Genomic DNA, 21,693 nt, shown 5'->3' on the forward strand with positions numbered 1-21,693 from the left:
TATATATATATATATATATATATATATATATATATATATATATATATATATATATATATATACATACACACACATTTTATGTCATCTTATGTTTAGGCAAGGAAATAAAAACATTTCTTATAATAACTATTGTTTCTTCAGGCTGAGCGGCTGTAACCTCACAGAGAGATGTTGTGAGGAGTTATCATCAGTTCTCAGCTCCAGCTCCTCCAATTTGACAGAACTGGATCTAAGTCAAAATGATCTTCAGGATTCTGGAGTACAAAAGCTCTGTATTGGACTGGGGAGTCCACACTGTAAACTGAAGACACTCAGGTCAGTATTCCTGAACCTTTAAAAAAGAAAAACATTTATACCGTGGCTTAAACACACATGGAGTTTACGTGATTAATTGATTTATATTTTATTAGAAGGAGACAGGCTGTGGAATGCATATATCAGAGGAAATACAAATCCCTGAAACACTTTTATTAAACTTTAGTGTTTTTTTTTTCGGGTTACCAAAACATTAGAACATGTATTAAACTAGAGAATGAAACCAGGGCTATCGCCTTTTATGTCTCGCCCCCCAATGGTGGGGTGAGTTCACGTTATATGGGACATAAAAGTGGGACAGCTATTCTTTCTAACAATGTCAGCAAAATCAGTCAATATCCTAAAGTGACCGTGGCTTGTAGCTATAACACTTAACTAATCATAATTGAACATACAGAAACTAGAATAAGGAATCAGTCAACATATATTCATGTGAGCACTGTTTTATTTTCCTACTATAATTTCAGTCCTCTAAAAACATTGCCATCAGTCTGTCAGTCTAGATAGATAGATAGATAGATTTTTATTTATTTTTAATTTTATTTATTTTTATAATATATTTTTGAATTCTGTTCTGTCTGAATGTGTATTTATCTATTATGAGGATGGCGCTGACAGCGCTGACTTACTGGCGTTAACTTGCACTGTGCTGCTCATGCTCACTGAGCCAGCAGCAGAGTGAGAGAGAGTAAAAAAAAAAGCGATTCTGGGCGAGCGTTCCGGTGGTAAACAGAACACTCGCCCCAAAACACACTCACTTCACCCATTCATTTCGCGGACAGAGGCCGCCGGATTAGACCCGGGCGAGTGTGTTTGGGGACGAGCGTTCTTGTAATCCATTGCCGCATATGTAGCCATGGTTCACATTCATGTTTCAGGGCTACCGCATGATGCATCCATATCGGCCCTTTTAATACAAAAACCCACGGCAATTTCGGTGTACAGTACACCAGCCTTCAACAATAGTGTACATTCAGTGGTTCGTTCTGAAATCAATTGAAGAACGCAGGAGCGAGTTTTCCATATATAGCAAGCCACGCGCGAGAACGTGCATACACGCAGTACACTACACATGTGTCGTTGTTGACGTTGTCAGATGCTTTTAATTTGAAGGTTTAACAGGATGTTCAATGTGTTTTTGTGAGTTAAGATAACTGACCGGCGTGCTCTATGCCGTCGTGCTATGTAAAGTGCCAGAAACGGTGCTTTCTGATTTTCACAATACAATGTAATCCACCCGCGTTTAGTTCAGTATTATAATATTTTTCACCCAGCACGTGTAAACTTAAGCTAATAGGTTAACAGTCTCGAGTTGGTCTCAGACAGTCAGGGGGTGGGGGGGAGAGACAAAGACTCGGTCGAGAGAGGCAGAGAAATGCTGACGATGCATCGCATTGCACAGAGGTGCGTGAGTCGCAAGAGAAGGATTTAACTTCATTTAAATCAGCACAGTGTAAGCACAGTGTAAGTTAATGTCCGCTGCCGTCAGCGCCATCTTCATAATAGATAAATATACATTCAGAACAGAATAATAATATTTAAAAAAAAATAAAAAATCTAAAATCTTTATTTCTTTTTTTTCTTCCCCTCTGTTTTTTTCGGGTTTCGGGCCTAACATGATGGAAATAGTCGGGTTCGGGCTGAGCCTCGGGCCGGCCCTGTCGGGCCCAGTTAGGGCCGAGCCTTCATTTTCAGGCCTGTTGAGAACTCTAATGACAACGTTACATTACAAAAAATGCTTCCTGAGAATTAGATTGTGAATCCTACTGGTATAAGTCAGGTTGTCGTTGGTGAATAGTTTAAAACTAATTGATTCCTCCCCACACACACTTCTGTGTTGTCACTGATGTTGTATCCTACTGACTCACCTTCCTGTGAGGAGCCCCCACCAGGAGGACGTAAAGGCCTTTGTCCTACTCCTACCGCCCAACACTCCCCGCTGATAGGTGCCGCCTCAACCCGTAGAAGTACATCAGATCACTTGTTTGGTGTAGATGGAAAAAGGAAATGACCAAGTATAGACTCCTTGGGGACCCTGTCAACTAAGTATATATGGTTGAAGTGGTTACCCATTAAAACATATATTTTGTTGACTGTAGTCCCCAGGAGTATATATTAAGCCCCCTCCTGTTTTCGCTGTACACTAAAAAATATTAAAATAGTCGCTCACAGCCAAAACACCAGGCATTGTTCCCCTGACATTGCATTTGAACTACTTTTTGTATTAGTTTGGTTAGTGTTGTTTCTCTTAACTAGTTCCAGTTCCATGTTAGGCAGTGTTTAGATCCAGAGTCAAATTTAACAAGTTAATCTCCGAGACATCTAAAGACCTGAGGAATGTGACAAGGTGTGTGCAAAATTTCATGGAAATCGCAGGCTTGTTCATAATTTGAGGCAAACTTTGGAAGCCAATCTTAGCCAATCAAGATGGAATATGAATAATCTGAAATACACTGTGCACCGATTTGCGTGACGTTTGAGGACTGTCAAACAATGTGTTTTGCAAAATTCTGCCTCCTGGTGGCGCTATAACAGACCCATGTTAAAAATGTGGGCAGAGGTTCTGCTCTGGCACCCAGGGAGTGTGTGTGCACAGTTTCGCTGCGATCAAGCCAACGGTGCCAGAGATTAGCTGTACACAGATGGACGGAAACACACACGGACGGACGGACAGGGTACAAAACATACTCTCTTGCCATGCCTTTCGGCCTGGCGGAGACAATAAGCAACTACACTTTAGAAACAAGCCCCCCCAAAAAACGCAACCCATAATTACCAATATTTAACAAGGAACTTTACAGAAAAAAAAGCCCAAAGTCGCTTTTGCTTATAATAAGCGGACATGGCAACACTTCCGGTTTCACACAAGATGGAGCTTGCACATTATTATCAAATCCCAGATCTATCTAAAAACAAATTCACTATTCACCAACTCACCAGGTTATCTGAGCAGAAAACCGTTTGCATTGCAATGTTAGCAACTGGTCTTTCACCCCCACATAGCCTTAAAACGCCTGTTAGCGTTAGCGGTGCTAACGTGCTCATTTCGCTAATTAAAAGATGATCAGGCAGTCTAAAGCTATGTTACATGCGTTTAGTGGCGTTTTGTGGAAACTGTATGCTGCTGCTGCTGTGTGACCACTATATAGCCTGTATTTGCTGGTGTCACAGTCAAGTAGTGACACAGAGAGAGAGATATAACAATCCAGGCTAAATGTCATTAAAATTAAAATTCGAGATGTTATTGGGGCCTAAACAGCACCAATAGACCATCATTATTTGGTTGCTGAGTCACACACTGTCCACTCCATGTAAACAAAGATGGCTCCCGTGGTGCCGTTCTCAACAACAAGGAGGGAGGGAGGGAGGGAAGGGGTGTAGATCGTCTGTGTGTGTACCCCACTGCTCCCCAATCAGGGGTAAAGTCCCCCCCCCCCCCCCCCCCCCCGTAATGGTGCGTCGGCATGGGAGCCTGGTTTCTTCCATTTGGAATATAAACACAACACAGTGCAAGAGCCCGCCTCCTCCACAACTGCATCCGATAATTTCCACACACACACACACACACACACACAAACACATAACCGCAGACAGCTGTTTCCCTATCCTCTGATTCTCTCTAGATCTAGCTAGCAGCTCCAGTATAGAACCAGCTACATTCTGTTCTAGTTGGTAATAAAGGGAAAGCTGACCAAAGAGAAGACAAAAGAGTGTCACAGAGCAGTAACTGCATTTGAGGTGAACAAATGGACGTTAGCCATCTGTACTACAAGGAGCGCGTAAAGTTTAATCAGCTCATATTGTAAACAAACATATCTGAAACAGACTTGACAAGAAACAGTCAACGTGACGGTGACGTAGCCATGTAACTTGTCAACACATCCATTCACTATCGCCAGGGGAGGAGCTTTACCCTGGATTTTACAAGCATAGCCACGCCCCTGGCCGCGCCCCTCACATGACCCTGTCTAAGCGATGTGATTGGTTAAAGACAAACTTGCTTCTGGCCACAGACAAACCAGTCAGATTCTCTCGCCCCTGACCTCCGGTCCCTAAGAGGCCCCTGACCTCCGTTCCCTAAGGGGCCCCTGACCTCCGGTCCCTAAGAGGCCCCTGACCTCCGGTCCCTAAGGGGCCCCTGACCTCCGGTCCCTAAGAGGCCCCTGACCTCCAGTCCCTAAGAGGCCCCTGACCTCCGGTCCCTAAGGGGCTCCTGACCTCCGGTCCCTAAGGGGCGTGACAAAAGGTTAAAGAGCATTGATAGTTTTAGGTATTAGAAGTTTGGGCCACTACGCGGCCCTCACACCTACGTCGCACCACCAATCCAACTGATATGCCCATATATGGGAATCTCTGTATCTGTCAGTCTTGTCCCTTTTATATACCCATATAAGGGAGATGTCTTTATATGTCAGTCTTCGTCCCTTCTATGCCCATATATGAGATCCCTAAGTCCCTTTTGTGCCCAAATATGGAGCATGGTGATGTGTTTGCGCCTTATGCCATGACGACACATTGAAGTTAGACAACACACTCCATATTTGAAAGAAAGGGAGACATTTAAAAAAAATACTGATAATAACTGATCTACAAGCTCACAACGTGTCACATTGTGATGAGTTGAGCTTGTGTATCAGTTATTTTCACTAATATGGAAATAGAGCCTAAGTGGTTAATTCACGTATTGTGTATTTTTATGTTTGGTTCTCTGGATTCGTTCCTCGAAATGTAGTGGTGTGAAGATCATAATGTAACACTGTGTGTGTGTGTGTGTGTGTGTGTGTGTGTGTGTGTGTGTGTGTGTGTGTGTGTGTGCCTGTGTGTGTGCAGGTTGTCAGGCTGCATGATCTCAGAGAAAGGCTGTTCTTATCTGGTCTCTGCTCTGAGGTCCAACTCCCATCTGAAAGTGTTGGATTTGAGCAAGAATCATCCAGGAGACATCGGGATCGAGAATCTGTCTGCTCTACCACTGCAGACTCTCAGGTATTTATTTATTTATCTATCTATCTATCTATCTACCAGGTAGAGTGCACATTAATCAACATGTCAGTTTATCACGTCCACGTAAATGAGCCAGAGTTAGCCAGAGTTGGCAAATTTTCATCTGCAGTCCTGGAGCAGGCTGTATAAACAATGTAGCTATCCATACTAAAACAGACATCATCATCAACAATACAAGACAAGACATAGTACAAAAGACAAAACAAATACAGTAAAACAGGTATGGAGAGAACCAGTGTGTTCTAGTAGGTTTAGAGGGAATCATAGTGTGATGCTGTATAGTATTGTTTAATGCTGTGAAATCATTGTCAATGAATGTTTTTGTTATCAAATATAATATTCACTGCTGGCTTTGTTTCTTCTCCAACCCCAGGGTGGACCATTGTGGAGAGAACAGACTGGATCCTTTGAAGAGGTGTAAGTGTGTATTCTGTTTCATTCCTGAAATCAAAGCAGCACACATCTAGATATTTACTTTACTTTACTTGTTTATTTGGTCTGGAGAATGCTCATTAATGAACGCTAAAACATGATCCATGTATTGCGTATACAAGATTAAGTGTAAATATGCCGTTTTTAGCAAAAGCTCATTTCCATCCGTAGTCCCCAAAACATACAAACAACAATAGAAATACATAGATAACAAAACGCTCATTTATCATCAGACAAGTTTTCAAATGTATAAAACTAGAAGGTCGGGCCTCTACGCGGCCCTCCCGTCTAGTAGTCTGGCCCGCACATCGGAGACAGAGACAGTGGAGCGTGTAGATGTTCATTGCAACACCGGTGCTTGTTTCTCGCACATGATTTGGCAACGCGCAAACCGAAAGCGAAAACCTAACTGCAGCATGCAAACCGAAAGCGAAACCTAACATGCAAGTCACAAACAGACAAACACACAGCCACTTTGTCAACTGCGCATGTGCAGGTATACCAATTGTATATATAGATGTATCTAAAAATAAAATAAAATAGCACATCTACAGACATGCTCACAATGCGCCTCACGACGCATTGTGAGCTTGTAGATCTGCTATTTTCAAATGGCCGAAATGTATATAGGGCTGAAGTGGTTAAAGTATGTTTTGTAATAATAACCAAAATCTACAAAGTAACTAAAGTTTTCAATTGTAGTGGAGTAAATTAAGTCCAATATTTGCCTCTGAGATGTAGTGGAGTAGACGTAAAAGTTTTTACAACCAAGGTTTGTATTTTAGCTTGTAATTAAAGCAAATAAAGATGAGTGTTATTTTCATTTACTGCTTTCTATAGTTTTAATAATTTTCGCAATCTTTTTTTTTACAGTGGGTGGGGGCATTCTGTCCGGTGGCTAAATATGTATTTTTTACACAATAAAAAAGGTCCTGTGGTCTTTGATGGTCAGTAAAAAAAATACATATTTAGCCACCGGACAGAATGCCCCCACCCACTGTAAAAAAGATTGCGAAAATTGCTAAAACTATAGAAAGCAGTACATTTAAACATGTTAACACTCATCTTTTATTTACTTTAATTACAAGCTAAAACATAAACTTTGGTTGTAAAAAAAACAAAGTTGTCCTTTAAGTACAGTACTTGAGTAAATGTACTTAGTTACTCTACACCACTGATACGCAGTTTGTGTATAGAAAATATAGATTCCCTGTGGAATCTCCTAATTACACCAACATTGTTCTTGTGAAGCTGTTAGTATTAAGTTAGATTGAGTCATTTCTGGCAGAGGGAAGCACATGATGCTTGGCGGTGAGACGGTCTGCCCAGAAAGCAAGCTGTGGTAGCAGGTAGACAGACAGAGTTCAGCTTATTTAAAAACATTATATTAATGTATCCATAAATAGGTCAACTAAATGTGCTTGTCTTTTTTTTATCCCCAAAAATGTGTTTGGACATCCTTAGGGGGTCTTTGACAGATATACGTCATTACTTTTGAAAAGGAAAGCTCCTGGTTCTCTTCCTTTAAGGGTAGGGTTGGTTGGGTATCAAAACTCGGTTCCAAGTAGGAACCAAATAAGAAATGGCGGGTACCGGGTACCCATAAAAATGATTTAATGTTGGTTCTGCATATCGGTTCCTAGACTAATAACCGTTCAAACAAAGGCTTCATGATGACAAGTTGACTATCTGTCAGGACCTGTCTAACTGATGTGATCATATCACACATTCACACTGCACGCACACACACACACACACACACACACACACACACACACACACACACACACACACACACACACACACACACACACACACACACACACACACACACACACACACACACACACACACACACACAGACACGCGCACACACACACACACACACACACAGACACACACACACGCACACGCACACGCACACACACGCGCGCGCACACACACACACACACACACACACACACACACACACACACACACACACACACACACACACACACACACACACACACACACACACACGGCATGCTGTCAAATATGGACCGTGGCAAACGCTCTAAAGTGTGGCTTCACTATAAAAGAGATGTTACTTTATTTATTATTTATTATTATACATTACATGTTACTTTATTTAGTATTTATTATTATACATTACATGTTACTTTATTTATTATTTATTATTATACATTACATGTTACTTTATTTATTTATTATTATACATTACATGTTACTTTATTTATTATTTATTATTATACATTACATGTTACTTTATTTATTTATTATTATACATTACATGTTACTTTATTTATTATTTATTATTATACATTACATGTTACTTTATTTATTTATTATTATACATTACATGTTACTTTATTTATTATTTATTATTATACATTACATGTTACTTTATTTATTATTTATTATTATACATTACATGTTACTTTATTTATTATTTATTATTATACATTACATGTTACTTTATTTATTATTTATTATTATACATTACATGTTACTTTATTTATTTATTATTATACATTACATGTTACTTTATTTATTATTTATTATTATACATTACATGTTACTTTATTTATTTATTATTATACATTACATGTTACTTTATTTATTATTTATTATTATACATTACATGTTACTTTATTTATTATTTATTATTATACATTACATGTTACTTTATGTATTATTTATTATTATACATTACATGTTACTTTATTTATTATTTATTATTATACATTACATGTTACTTTATTTATTATTTATTATTATACATTACATGTTACTTTATTTATTATTTATTATTATACATTACATGTTACTTTATTTATTATTTATTATTATACATTACATGTTACTTTATTTATTATTTATTATTATACATTACATGTAGAAAGTTAATTAGTGCTCAGACAGGTTATACGTCTAATATGACCAAACATTTATTTTAAGTAATGGTTCTGAAACTGAGACTGAACCCCCCCTCCCCCTCCCTAACCCTTGTGCCAGGGACCCCCCATCTTAAAATGTTTTGTGTCAGGGACCCCCTCATCTGAACATGTTTTGTGTCAGGGACCCCCCCATCTGAACATGTTTTGTGTCAGGGACCCCCCCATCTGAACATGTTTTGTGTCAGGGACCCCCTCATCTGAACATGTTTTGTGTCAGGGACCCCCCATCTGAACATGTTTTGTGTCAGGGACCCCCCATCTGAACTTGTTTTGTGTCAGAGACCCCCCCCCATCTGAACATGTTTTGTGTCAGGGACCCCCCCATCTGTAAATGTTTTGTGTCAGGGACCCCCAAAAATGAAAATTATTCAAACTCTTTCAAGTTTCTTCAAAAATGTTCATAAATATCAGATGTAAAAGCTCGCAGCGCGGCACAATGTGATGCGCTGTGAGCTTGTAGATCTGATATTTATGAGAACCACTGTTCCAAAACACTAAAATCTAAAAGGACACTTTCCTGGTTTTAATGAGTTAACACTGATTTTACTGTGTGTGTGTGTGTGTGTGTGTGTGTGTGTGTGTGTGTGTGTGTGTGTGTGTGTGTGTGTGTGTGTGTGTGTGTGTGTGTGTGTGTGTGTGTGTGTGTGTGTGTGTGTGTGTGTGTGTGTGTGTGTGTGTGTGTGTGTGCGATATACTTTGTCTCAGTATGAAAAGTGCAAATAACAGATCTAGAAGCTCACAACACATCACAATGTGACACATTGTGAGCTTGTAGATCTGCTATCTAATATAATTAGATCTATCTAATTGAAGCATTATCTTATACTTACTACAAGCTACATAGCGCGGCACCGAGTGCCGCGCTATGAGCTTGTAGATCTGCTATTTTTTGAAGAAACTTTGAATGTATATATATTTTTAAGGTGAACATTATAGAACATTAAATGCTCATAGCATGAGCATTGAGCATTTTTAACTCAAACAAACATTTTTAACTCAAATCTTTCCTTCTGGGGGATTCTACAAATGATTCTAATTGTGGGGGTCAAGGACCCCCACAATTATATGGATTTGGCCGCGGACCCCCATCTCAAAATATGTTGTCCCAGGGACCCCCAGAAGCAAAGATTTGAGTTAAAAAATGTAAAACATTTATGCAAAGATTTGCAAACAGTTTCAAGATTTTTCAAAAATAGCAGATTGGTGCCGCGCTATGAGCTTGTAGATCTGCTATTTTTGAGTAGCCTAAGTATAAAAGGTTAAAGTAGTTAAAATTATTGTGATTCTATATTAACACATTTTGCTGGGGACCCCCTGGAACCCCCCCAAGGACCCCTGGGGGTCCCCGGACCCCACTTTGAGAACCATTGCTCTAAACAACCTTCATAGTTACAGTGATTCATTTAAAGGGCCAGACCACTGTGGTAGAGGTTTGGGTTGTGTAGTTACCTTGATGTCATGATGGAACTCCAAAGGACAAGAAATGTGAAATAATATCTCCATTGATTAGAAATTAATCATTCTAAATATTCTCCTCATTGACTTACATTGTACGCTGAAACAGATCTCAAAGTCACTTTTATAGCACATAAAAAAAACACAAACAAAGCTGATTCAGACAATATAGAACATCACCAAACACACTACTGAACATGTTTTATGTCAGGGACCCCCAGAAATCTTTTTTTTTTTTTCAAAAAGTTTCATACAATTTCAAGTTTTTTCAAAAATGTTAAAAAATAGCAGATGTACAAGCTCGCAGCGTGGCACAAAGTGACACACTGTGAGCTTGTAGATCTGCTATTTATGAGAACCACTGTTCCAAAACACTTTCCTGGTTTTAATGGGTTAACACTGAGGATTGTATTTGTCTCAGTATGAAAATTGCAAATAACAGATCTACAAGCTCACAACGCATCACAATGTGACACATTGTGAGCTTGTAGATCTGCTATCTAATTTAATTAGATCTGATTTAAACATTATCTTATACTTTCTCATAGCGCGGCACCGAGGGCCGCGCTATGAGCTTGTAGATCAGATATTTTTTTAAGAAATCATGACATTTTCATAAATCTTTGAATATGTATATTTTTTAAGGTGAACATTTTTAACTCAAATCTTTGCTTCTGGCCGATTAATAATAAAAAAAACATCCATTGATTGAAGGAAATAAATAATATCTCCATTGATTAGAAATTGATAATTCTAAACATGCTCCTCATTGACTTACATTTTATTACTTTCATACAATTTCAAGTTTTTTCAAAAATAGCAGATGTACAAGCTCGCAGCGGGGCCAAAGTGATGCACTGTGAGCTTGTAGATCTGCTATTTATGAGAACCACTGTTCCAAAACACTAAAATCTAAACAAACAAAACACTTTCCTGGTTTTAATGGGTTAACACTGAGGATATTTTTTGTCTCAGTATGAAAAGTGCAAATAACAGATCTACAAGCTCACAACACATCAAAATGTGACATATTGTGAGCTTGTAGATCTGCTATCTAATTTAATTAGATCTATCTAATTGAAGCATTATCTTTTATCTTTATAAAATGAGTGCCACGCTATGAGCATTTGTAACTCAAATCTTTGCTTCTGGGGGATTCTACAAATGTCTTCTAAATCATGTTTCTAAACGTATGTTGTTATAATATCAGTGGTTCTCAAACTGTTTCCATGTCAAGGACCCCCCCAATTATATGGATTTGGCCGCGGACCCCCATCTCAAAATATGTTGTTCCAGGGACCCCCAGAAGCAAAGATTTGAGTTAAAAATGTTTGCTTTAAATATATATATATTCAAAGATTTGCTTAAATGTTCACGATTTTTCTAAAAGAGCAGATCGATGCCGCGCTATGAGCTTGTAGATCAGCTATTTTTGAATAGCCTAATTATAAAAGTTGAAAAATGATTGTGATTCTATATTAACACATTTAGCTGGGGACCCATTTAACCCATTAAGACCGAGAACGCATCGCTAATCAAAAATAGCAGATCTACAAGCTCATACAGTAGCACTATGAGCTTGTAGATCTGCTATTTTTGAAAAATCATGAAAACGTGTGCAAATCTTTGAATATTATAGTTTTATAAAGCGAACATCTGTAAAATATTTTGTTCCAGTACAAGCTCGTAGCGCGGCACTGAGTGCCGCGCTATGAGCTTGTAGATCTGCTATTTTTGAACAGCCAAAAAAAGAAAGTTTGAAAGTGGTGTAAAGTAACTAAGTACATGTATTCAAGTACTGTACTTAAGTACAATTTTGAGTATTTCCAATTTTTAGTACTTTTACTTCTACTCCACTACATCTCAGAGGCAGATATTGCACTTTTAACCCACTATTTTTTTCATTTTAAAACTTTAGTTACTTTGTAGATTTTGATTATTATTACAAACCACTTCAGCCCTATATAGATTTCGGCCATTTAAAAATAGCAGATCTACAAGCTCACAATGAGACGCATTGTGAGCTTGTAGATCTGCTATTTTCAAAAGATGTTTATATGTTTTATACATTTAAAAACTGGGTAATGGGACATTCTGCATAATGAGTACTTTCTACTTCTGGTACTTTAAGTACATTTAGAGCACCTTTGTACTTTTACTCAAATATTGTTTTAATTCCGGACTTTTACTTGTAACAGAGTATTTCTACATTGCAGTATTGATACTTTTACAGTAAAATATTTGAGTACTTTTTCCACCACTGATCATTGAACAGATAAATCAAAGTTAAAATGACACAGATGTGTTCCTGGTCTTAATGGGTTAAGTTTCTAAATGTTCAGCATTAATAACATGGCCGACACAGTGACTCAGGTGTAAAGTGTTTCATTAGTTGTGATATTTTGTCTTTTGTTTTTCTCACAGATTCCTGTCAGCTTTCACTGGATGAAAACACAGTGAACGACCGCCTCATCCTGTCAGAGGAGAACAGGAAGGTGACTTATACATACAACCAACATCATCCTGAACATCCACACAGATTTACCTCTGTGTCTTACCCTCAGGTGTTGAGTAAAGAGAGTCTGCCTGAACGTTGTTACTTTGAAGTAAAATGGATTGGACGTGTTGGTGTAGCAGTCAGTTATATAGACATCACCAGAAAGGAGGAGGGGATATCAGGCTTTGGTTACAATGACAAGTCCTGGAGGTTATATTGGTCACATGGTTCAGACTACAGGTTCTATCACAACAGCATTGTGACTAAACTGTCAGGACCTGATGCCTCCACAGGGGGGCGTTGGGATGGGGGTGAGGGGGTAATGGGCGTGTACACAGATCACAGAGCAGGTACTGTGTCTTTCTACTGTATTAATGACAACAAACAGACCCTCCTCTATACAGTAAACACCACCTTCACACAACCTCTATATGCAGGGATATATGTTCATAGTGGTACAGCAGAGGTGTGTGAGATCTGGTAAACGTGTTGAAACACTTACACCCTACAGTATGTATATAGAATATATAGTAGAGCTTACAGATACAGTATATACATACTACTGTACTTAACTGACTGGGGTCCCCCAGGGGTTTGTACTTGACCCCCCACCCCTCCAGTGCAATGCTTGTAGATCTGATATTTTCAGACAGGGGGGGATGCGTTGTGAGCTTGTAGATTTATTTTCAGACAGAATTCGAGGGATGTGTTGTGAGCTTGTAGATCTGCTATATTCAGACAGGGTGATGTGTTGTGAGCTTGTAGATCTGCTATTTTCAGACAGGGGGGATGCGTTGTGAGCTTGTAGATCTGCTATTTTCAGACAGGTAGGAATGCGTTGTGAGCTTGTAGATCTGCTATTTTCAGACAGGTAGGAATGCATTGTGAGCTTGTAGATCTGCTATTTTCAGACAGGGGGATGCGTTGTGTGCTTGTAGATCTGCTATTTTCAGACAGGGGGATGCGTTGTGTGCTTGTAGATCTGCTATTTTCAGACATGGGGGATGTGTTGTAAGCTTGTAGATCTACTATTTTCAGACAGGGGGGATGTGTTGTGTGCTTGTAGATCTGCTATTTTTAGACAGGGGGATGCATTGTAAGCTTGTAGATCTGCTATTTTCAGACAGGGGGGATACGTTGAGAGCTTCTAGATCTGCTATTTTCAGACGGGGGGGATGCGTTGTGAGCTTGTAGATCTGCTATTTTCAGACAGGGGGATGCGTTGTGAGCTTGTAGATCTGCTATTTTCAGACGGGGGGATGTGTTGTGAGCTTGTAGATCTGCTATTTTCAGACAGGGGATGCATTGTGAGCTTGTAGATCTGCTATTTTTTGACAGGGGGATGCATTGTGAGCTTGTAGATCTGCTATTTTCTGACAGGGGGATGCATTGTGAGCTTGTAGATCTGCTATTTTTTGACAGGGGGATTTGTTGTGAGCTTGTAGATCTACTATTTTCAGAAAGGGGGGATGCGTTGTGAGCTTGTAGATCTGCTATTTTCAGATGGGGGATACGTTGTGAGCTTGTAGATCTGCTATTTTCAGACAGGGAAATGCATTGTGAGCTTGTGGATCTGCTATTTTCAGACAGAGGGTATGCGTTGTGAGCTTGTAGATCTGCTTTTTTCAGACAGAGGGGATGTGTTGTGAGAAAATCTACTATTTTCAGAAAGGGGGGATGCGTTGTGAGCTTGTAGATCTGCTATTTTCAGATGGGGGATACGTTGTGAGCTTGTAGATCTGCTATTTTCAGACAGAGGGTATACGTTGTGAGCTTGTAGATCTGCTTTTTTCAGACAGAGGGTATGCGTTGTGAGCTTGTAGATCTGCTTTTTTCAGACAGGGGGGGATGTGTTGTGAGCTTGTAGATCCATTCCACATTAAGTTAGCTCCACCATTGAGAAGTTCAAATCCAAACTAAAGGCTCTGTTGTTGTTTGTTGTTGTTTTGTTTGTATTAGTTTTAGTTTTCTGGTTACGTAATAGGCTTTTATTATAGCTTTGTGAATAGATCTCACAGTCTATATGTTGATATTGTCTCTTAAAGCACTTTGGGTTTTTAAATGTGCTGCAGTATACAAATAAACTTGACTTGACTTGACAACCTCAATCTGGTTTTATTATTACAAACCTATATATTTATATAAAACACATCAAACAAGTCATTACATGTATTTGACCACGGACCCCCGTCTCAACATATGTTGTTCCAGGGACCCCCATCTCAACATATGTTGTTCCAGGGACCCCCATCTCAACATATGTTGTTCAGGGCCCCCCATCTCAACATATGTTGTTCCAGGGACCCCCATCTCAAAGTATGTTGCTCCAGGGACCCCCATCTCAACATATGTTGTTCCAGGGACCCCCATCTCACCTGGAACAACATATTTTCAGGTGGGGGTCTGTGGCCAAATACATATCATTTTGGGGGTCCTTGACATGATAAAGTTTGAGAACCACTCGTATTATAACGACGTTTTTTTTTAAGATTTAGAAGATTTAGAATGTCAAGGACCCCCACATTTATATATATTTGGCCACGGACCCCCATCTCAAAATGTGTTGTTCCAGGGACCCCCAGAAGCAAAGATTTGAGTTACTAATGTTCAATTTAAAAACATATATATATTCAAAGATTTGCACACATTTTCATGATTTAAATAAAGACTACAGATCTACAAGCTCGTATCGCGGCACTCGGTGCCGCTACGAGCTTGTAGATCTGCTGTTTTTGAACAGCCAAAGTATAAGATAAGTCCAGGTGTGCCTCAGAATACTGTGATAATATTAGTTATTAAAGGGATATTTCACTTTAAAAAATAACTTTGGTCATTTTATCGTCTACTCAGGCTTTTGTGAGCCCCCCAGACCGTTTTTAAGTTGCTCGATTCAGTATTTAGATATTTGATATTCTATTATTTGATATATATGACATCGGGTGCCAGAGGTTTATTAAAATATTATACGTTCAGTGCCTGCATTTCTTCCATCCACTTACGTTGATACGTTTCGTGCTGTAGAAGCCCCGACGCGGAAGTAAGTAAGTACATTTTATTTGTAGAGCGCCTTTCACAGACATCAGAGTCACAAAGTGCTTCACAACAATAAAAGCAGAACATATCAGTAAAACATAAACAGACAAAATAAAACAATCAGTATTTTACCAGTCAGCAACGGAAAAATTCAGACAAAATCTACAAACATTTGCATTATTTCAAGTGGCTCGCTCACTACCGACAAGCAATTGGTAGCGGACTGTTTTAACAGTTTCTTCACCACAGTTGCAACCCAGTTGGTAAGCAAACTCCCTCAGCATTCAGGTCTGTATGGCCCCGACCACATTCAAGCTCACTATGAGAAACTAGGGGCTAAGAAAGATTCTTTCTCTTTCAAACCTGTTTTGACTGTTGATGTGCAAAAAAAACTCCTCGCCCTACAGCCAAACAAGGCCACCGGCCTTGACAACATCCCCACCAGATTCCTCAGAGACGCAGCGGTCTCCATTGCTCCCTTAGTAGCCCATATTACAAACTTATCCATAAGTCAGTGTCATGTCCCACAAGAATTCAAGTTGGCAAGAGTAATCCCTCTATTTAAAAAAGGAAGCAAACTAGACCCTGGCAACTATAGGCCTGTTTCCATCCTTTGTTCCATCTCAAAGGTTATAGAGCGATCAATCCAAGAACAAATCAACAGCTACCTCAGCGAGCGTAAGCTGTTGTTTGAATTCCAATCGGGCTTCAGAACATCCCACTCCACTGACACATGCCTACTGTACTTGACCGATCACATCAAACGTGAGGTAGACTCGGGCAAATACTGCGGCATGGTCATGCTGGACCTCCAAAAGGCATTTGACACTGTAAACCACGAAATTCTACTTGATAAGCTGAGGGCGATTGGTTTTGATTGCACATCACTAAATTGGATGAGATCTTACTTGGAGGGTAGAGAACAAGTGGTTGACATCAACGGAACCATGTCCTCATCCCTCCCGGTGAGCTGCGGGGTTCCTCAAGGCAGCATTCTAGGGCCGTTACTGTTTCTTCTATACATTAACGACATGAATGCTGCCTGTAACTGCAAACTGTTCCTGTTCGCTGATGACTCGGCACTCCTGATTTCGGGAGAGGACAAGTTGCAAGTCGAGGAAGCTCTCAGCTCTGAACTCTCAAAAATCCGTACCTGGCTTACCGATAACAAACTGTCACTACACCTTGGGAAAACCGAATCCATCCTATTTGGGACCAAACATTCCCTCAGTAAAATGAAGGTAAATGACTTCAAGGTCAAAGTCGATGACACAATCATCACTAGCAAAGAAGAGATTACCTATTTGGGATGTATTCTTGACAAACACCTGTCAGGTGAAAGCATGGCAACAAAGGTGTTCAAAGGAGTAAACCAGAGAACCAGATTTATGGGCAGTGTTTCCTCCTTTGTCAACCCTCAGGCACTCAGGACCCTCTCGGGGGCCCTGATTCAGCCCCTTTTTGACTATGCTAGCTCCTCTTGGTACTCCAACACCTCAGTGTCACTGAAGACTAAGCTTCAAACCTCCCAAAACAAACTGATTCGACTACTTCTCGGACTGGGGCCCATGACCCACCTCTCTCCCACTCACTTTGCCAGCCTAGGCTGGCTCAGGGTGGAAGACAGGGTTATACAACTAAAAATGGGACTGGTCTTCAAAATTGTAAATGCAGATCTGCCCGAAATGCCCCCTATACCCGCATATCTGTATAAGTACCTCGAAAAAGTTAGTGACACCCACAGTCACAAAACTAGAGGGAGCGTAAACAATAATCTGGTAACACCCACCCATAAAACAAACATGGGCAAATTCTCCTTCTATAGCACTGCCACCAAGGAATGGAATAGTCTAACCCCATCCCTCAAAAAATGCAGTTCGCTGGGCTCATTCAAAACAGCCCTAAAAACTCATCTTTCTGGAGGCCTAAAGAGGAGCTAGTACCAGTTTCCCTGTAGACAGACGACCCCCCCCTCCTCCTTTTTTTGTACATACTTTTTATTTTATTTTCTAATGTTTTTTTGTTTTTTTTTGTATATATATTTTTTTGTACATAATGGTATTTTTTTCCCCCTCTGTATTCTTATGTTGATTATTGAACTGTTTGGTTGCTACTATATATGTCTATGAAATTAATTCAAGGACCCCAATGGAAACAAGCCCGCAAGGACTTTTTTGGCCGGACCTTTTAGACAAAAGTATTATAAATGTAACTGTGTTGTTTTACATTCTTTTTGCCTAATAAAAATTTCAATCAATCAATCAAAGCCGGTAAAAATCAAGAAATCAATACAGGATTATGTTACAGCACAAACTCACAAAGGAAGGTGGAAGGAGGTGGAGGGTAGGTCATTCCATAGCCTGGGTGCAAAACTAGCAAAGGCTCGATCACCTTTAGTTTTTAGTTTTGTGGGAGGGACAACCAGCAGGGCTTGAGATGAGGATCTCAGAGACCTTCTGGGCACATAGGGTTGGAGCAGGTCACATAGATATGGAGGTGCCTGGCCATGGAGGGTTCTGTGTGTGATTACGAGAATGTTAAAATGTATTCTAAAATGAACTGGGAGCCAATGCAAAGAGGCCAGGACGGGTGTGATATGACAGGATCTCCTGGACCTGCTCAGTAACCTGGCAGCAGCATTCTGGACCAGTTGCAGGCGGTCTAATGATGATTTTTGGAGACAGGTAAAAAGGGAATTACAGTCGTCTAAACCAGTGGTTCTCAAACTTTTTCATGTCAAGGACCCCCAAATTGACACTTATTAGACCGCGGACCCCCATTTGAAAATGTATGCCAGGGACCCCTATAAGAGAAGATTGTTACGGCTTTATAGCAGTGATTCTCAACCATTTTAATTTCAAGGACCCCCAGTTTGACATACATTAGGGCTACGGACCCCCATTTAATGGCATTTCTATCTCTGGGACCCCAATTCATAATGTAAAATCAATGTTAATGTAACTCTGAGAGTGTACAAATGGAACCAAATGGACCCTAACGGGTCCATTTGGTTCCATTTGTACACTCTCAGAGTTACAGACCCATAAGGGTCCATTTGGTTCCTGTCCATCATTAGCTGGGTACCCCCTGGAACCCCTTCAAGTACCCCTGGGGGTCCCCGGACCCCACTTTGAGAACCAACGATCTAAACGTGATGATATGAATGCATGGATGATCATTTCTAACTCCGGGTATGAAACAACTGATCTTAGTTTGGCGATATTGCGAAGGTGATAGAAGCAGGCACTGGAGACTACACTAGGTAAGAAGACGAGTCAGCATTATTACAGAGGATACTGTATACTAGTGATGCGCGGGTCGGTTTTTTGCGTCCATCAGATATCCATCCAGGCATGCTTCTTGTAATAATAAGTAGAAAATGATCGTTTGTTTTTTCCAACGATCTTTGAGGGGAATTCTGATCAAATCGGCTGCTTGGGACCCGCATTGTTTTTCCCCAAGATCATCCACCGATGGCCCCGGACACGGTGCAGGTTGTTCTGCCGGTGGAGAGGCTGCTCTCTCCGGCTTTGCAGGGGGGGGGGGGGGGGGGTGGCAGAGGGGGGAGGGGGCCTCGACGCCGGCAACTCTGCTGCTGCGGTGGGGGGTGGGGGGGGGGGGGGGGGGCTCGTTGTTGTTTGTACCGGCTGCTGGTGGCTGGGGTCAGGCGGCCGCACTTCTTGTGTTGTTGTTGCATTGTCAGAATTTGGACGCTTCATGAATGGACGGATATCCATGTTTATTTATTTGCTGAGTTTAAATGAATGATCAATCACGCTGGCTACAGGTAACAGGTACACATGAGGTAGGAACCAGGAAGAGCCTAGAGGGTCACAGTCACATTAAGGGACCTGCTGGCTGCTGTAAGACCCTCTGGCCATTTCTGTCTCAAGTTGAAGTCATTACGAAAATCATGTCACATGAGGCATGACTACTCTAAAATGTATATTTATTACAAAACAAAACATTATAGAATTCAGATTTATGTCTCACAATTATTATTTTTTTATCAAAAAATAATAATTATGTATATATATATATTTTTTTAATATTGAAAAACAAAACAAAAGCGTCCCCGGCCACCAGGGGACGCTTGCCCCCTGGCAATGCCCCCATAAAATCCGCCTATGCACCTGTGATACTGTAACCTTCCCATGTCTCTCATGTCTGACTAAAGATATAATATAATCCTTATAACCAATGGCTGCCTCTCTTGGAGTCTGCTTTTCTTTGTGGCCTTTATGAACGTGTCTGGTACTTTGTGTGGGTGATGAGGAAACACAGCTCTATCAATCAACATGACATTGAATCCAGATGAAGTCAAAGAGACTTTTTACCTTCATCTACAGAGGAGACGCTGCTGAGCTGATCCACCTTCAACAATCCAGAGTGTCTGAGTTCAACTGCTGTCAGTAACGTCCTCTAACTCAGCTCAAAGCCCCTCCCACCTGAAAAGACTGACCACTATTTTACACATGTGTTGTTTTCATCAACAAATTGACACAAACGCCTTTAACAAACACACTGAATACAACAATAACAGCATCACACATGATGAACTGAATTGTTTTAACACTCTACAGTATCTTCATATTATTGACTAAAACCTAAACATCACATTAATGTGTACATTGTATCAGAGAACATTATTTTATACTATCTTTCTTGCCATTAAGGCTAAGGTATCTTTTCCCTCATACATTCAGTTTAACCCTGCAAGGCCCAGATTCTTTTCAAGTTGTGATGATTCCTGGCTCTGTGGGGGGTATTTATATGCAAATATCCTGGCCAATGGCATTGTAAGACTAAACAATAGGACCCAATGAGGATTTAGAGGTGAAAAAAACAAAAAATAACAGAAAAGAAAAATTATTTAAACTCATTTCTTTATAAAACATACATGTGATCGTGCGATCACACTGGGCCTTGCAGGGTTAAAATACCCAACAACAGGTTTAATAAGGACAGAGGAGCAGAGACGTGTTTCCAGTACAAAAATATCATTGTTTTATTTAGGCTCATAGTGTGGTATGCAAAAAAACAGCAATTGATGGGGTTTAAAATGTATTTATTACACTTTAGAAGCAGCCGGAAGAATATTTCGGGTTGGGGTCTTTCCTCAGCTGAGACACACCAGACTGACCCCAGACTGACCCCTCATTGTTAATATAGGAAATAAAATGTTGTGTGGAGACCACGTAAGTCCATGTGTCTCTGTGCCATCTTGTTGTTCATGTAAGTCCACGTGTCTCTGTGCCATCTTGTTTTTCATGTAAGTCCACGTGTCTCTGTGCCATCTTGTTTTTCATGTAAGTCCATGTGTCTCTGTGCCATCTTGTTTTTCATGTAAGTCCTCGTGTCTCTGTGCCATCTTGTTTTGACAGGATGAAGTTGTCCGCTGTGCATGTGGCACCACCATCTTGTTTTGACAAGGTGAAGTTAACGGTTGTGTGTGTGTTGGTACATATGAACCTGCAGCTAACAGCTCTGTCTGCTGTGGTGTAGAGAACATCACCAGAGGAGAGGAAGTGGGCACAAAGAAGGCTGTAGATCATGTTTAGCACTGAGAAATGACAGATGTGAAAACCTTCAACCTAACCACATCCCTATGCCTTGCAAACAACACCTGCCTCTCTGCAACCACCATCCAATGAAAAAACATAGTCAGCTCTGTCTGGTGTAGAGTATAGCTAGAGTCTGGTGTAGAGTATAGCTAGAGAGGACACTTGTCATGTAATTATTGGCAGAAATGCTCATTCATTGCAAAAATCCTTAAAAAGGACACAACACATCACAATGACACTGACTTGAGAGCTCGTAGATAGTTATTTTTGTGTGACATAATCGTATGACTGAAGTATAAAATAGGGCTTAAGTGGTTAATATAAGCATCTAATCAATCCATTAGGATAGTATAGGATTATTATTGTTTGCCATACTTAGATTCAAAACTAAAGGTTACAGTGACAAAGTGCTTATACTTAGAGAGAGCTTGTGAGA

At 40.2% G+C, this 21,693-nt stretch overlaps 1 protein-coding gene across 1 annotated transcript in view; it reads left to right on the forward strand.

Annotated features, from left to right (window-relative positions):
• The window catches only part of LOC311041257 (protein NLRC3-like), a 151,664-nt gene that overhangs the window by 48,287 nt on the left and 81,684 nt on the right, over positions 1-21,693 (forward strand). The window contains exon 10 of the mRNA XM_084086160.1: positions 142-315. Within this exon, the coding sequence (XP_083942286.1) occupies positions 142-315 (174 nt within the window). The remainder of the gene's footprint in view (positions 1-141; positions 316-21,693) is intronic.

The sequence above is a fragment of the Gymnoscopelus microlampas genome (genome assembly GCF_963454915.1).
Source record: "Gymnoscopelus microlampas genome assembly, contig: SCAFFOLD_38, whole genome shotgun sequence".
NCBI lineage: Eukaryota > Metazoa > Chordata > Actinopteri > Myctophiformes > Myctophidae > Gymnoscopelus > Gymnoscopelus microlampas.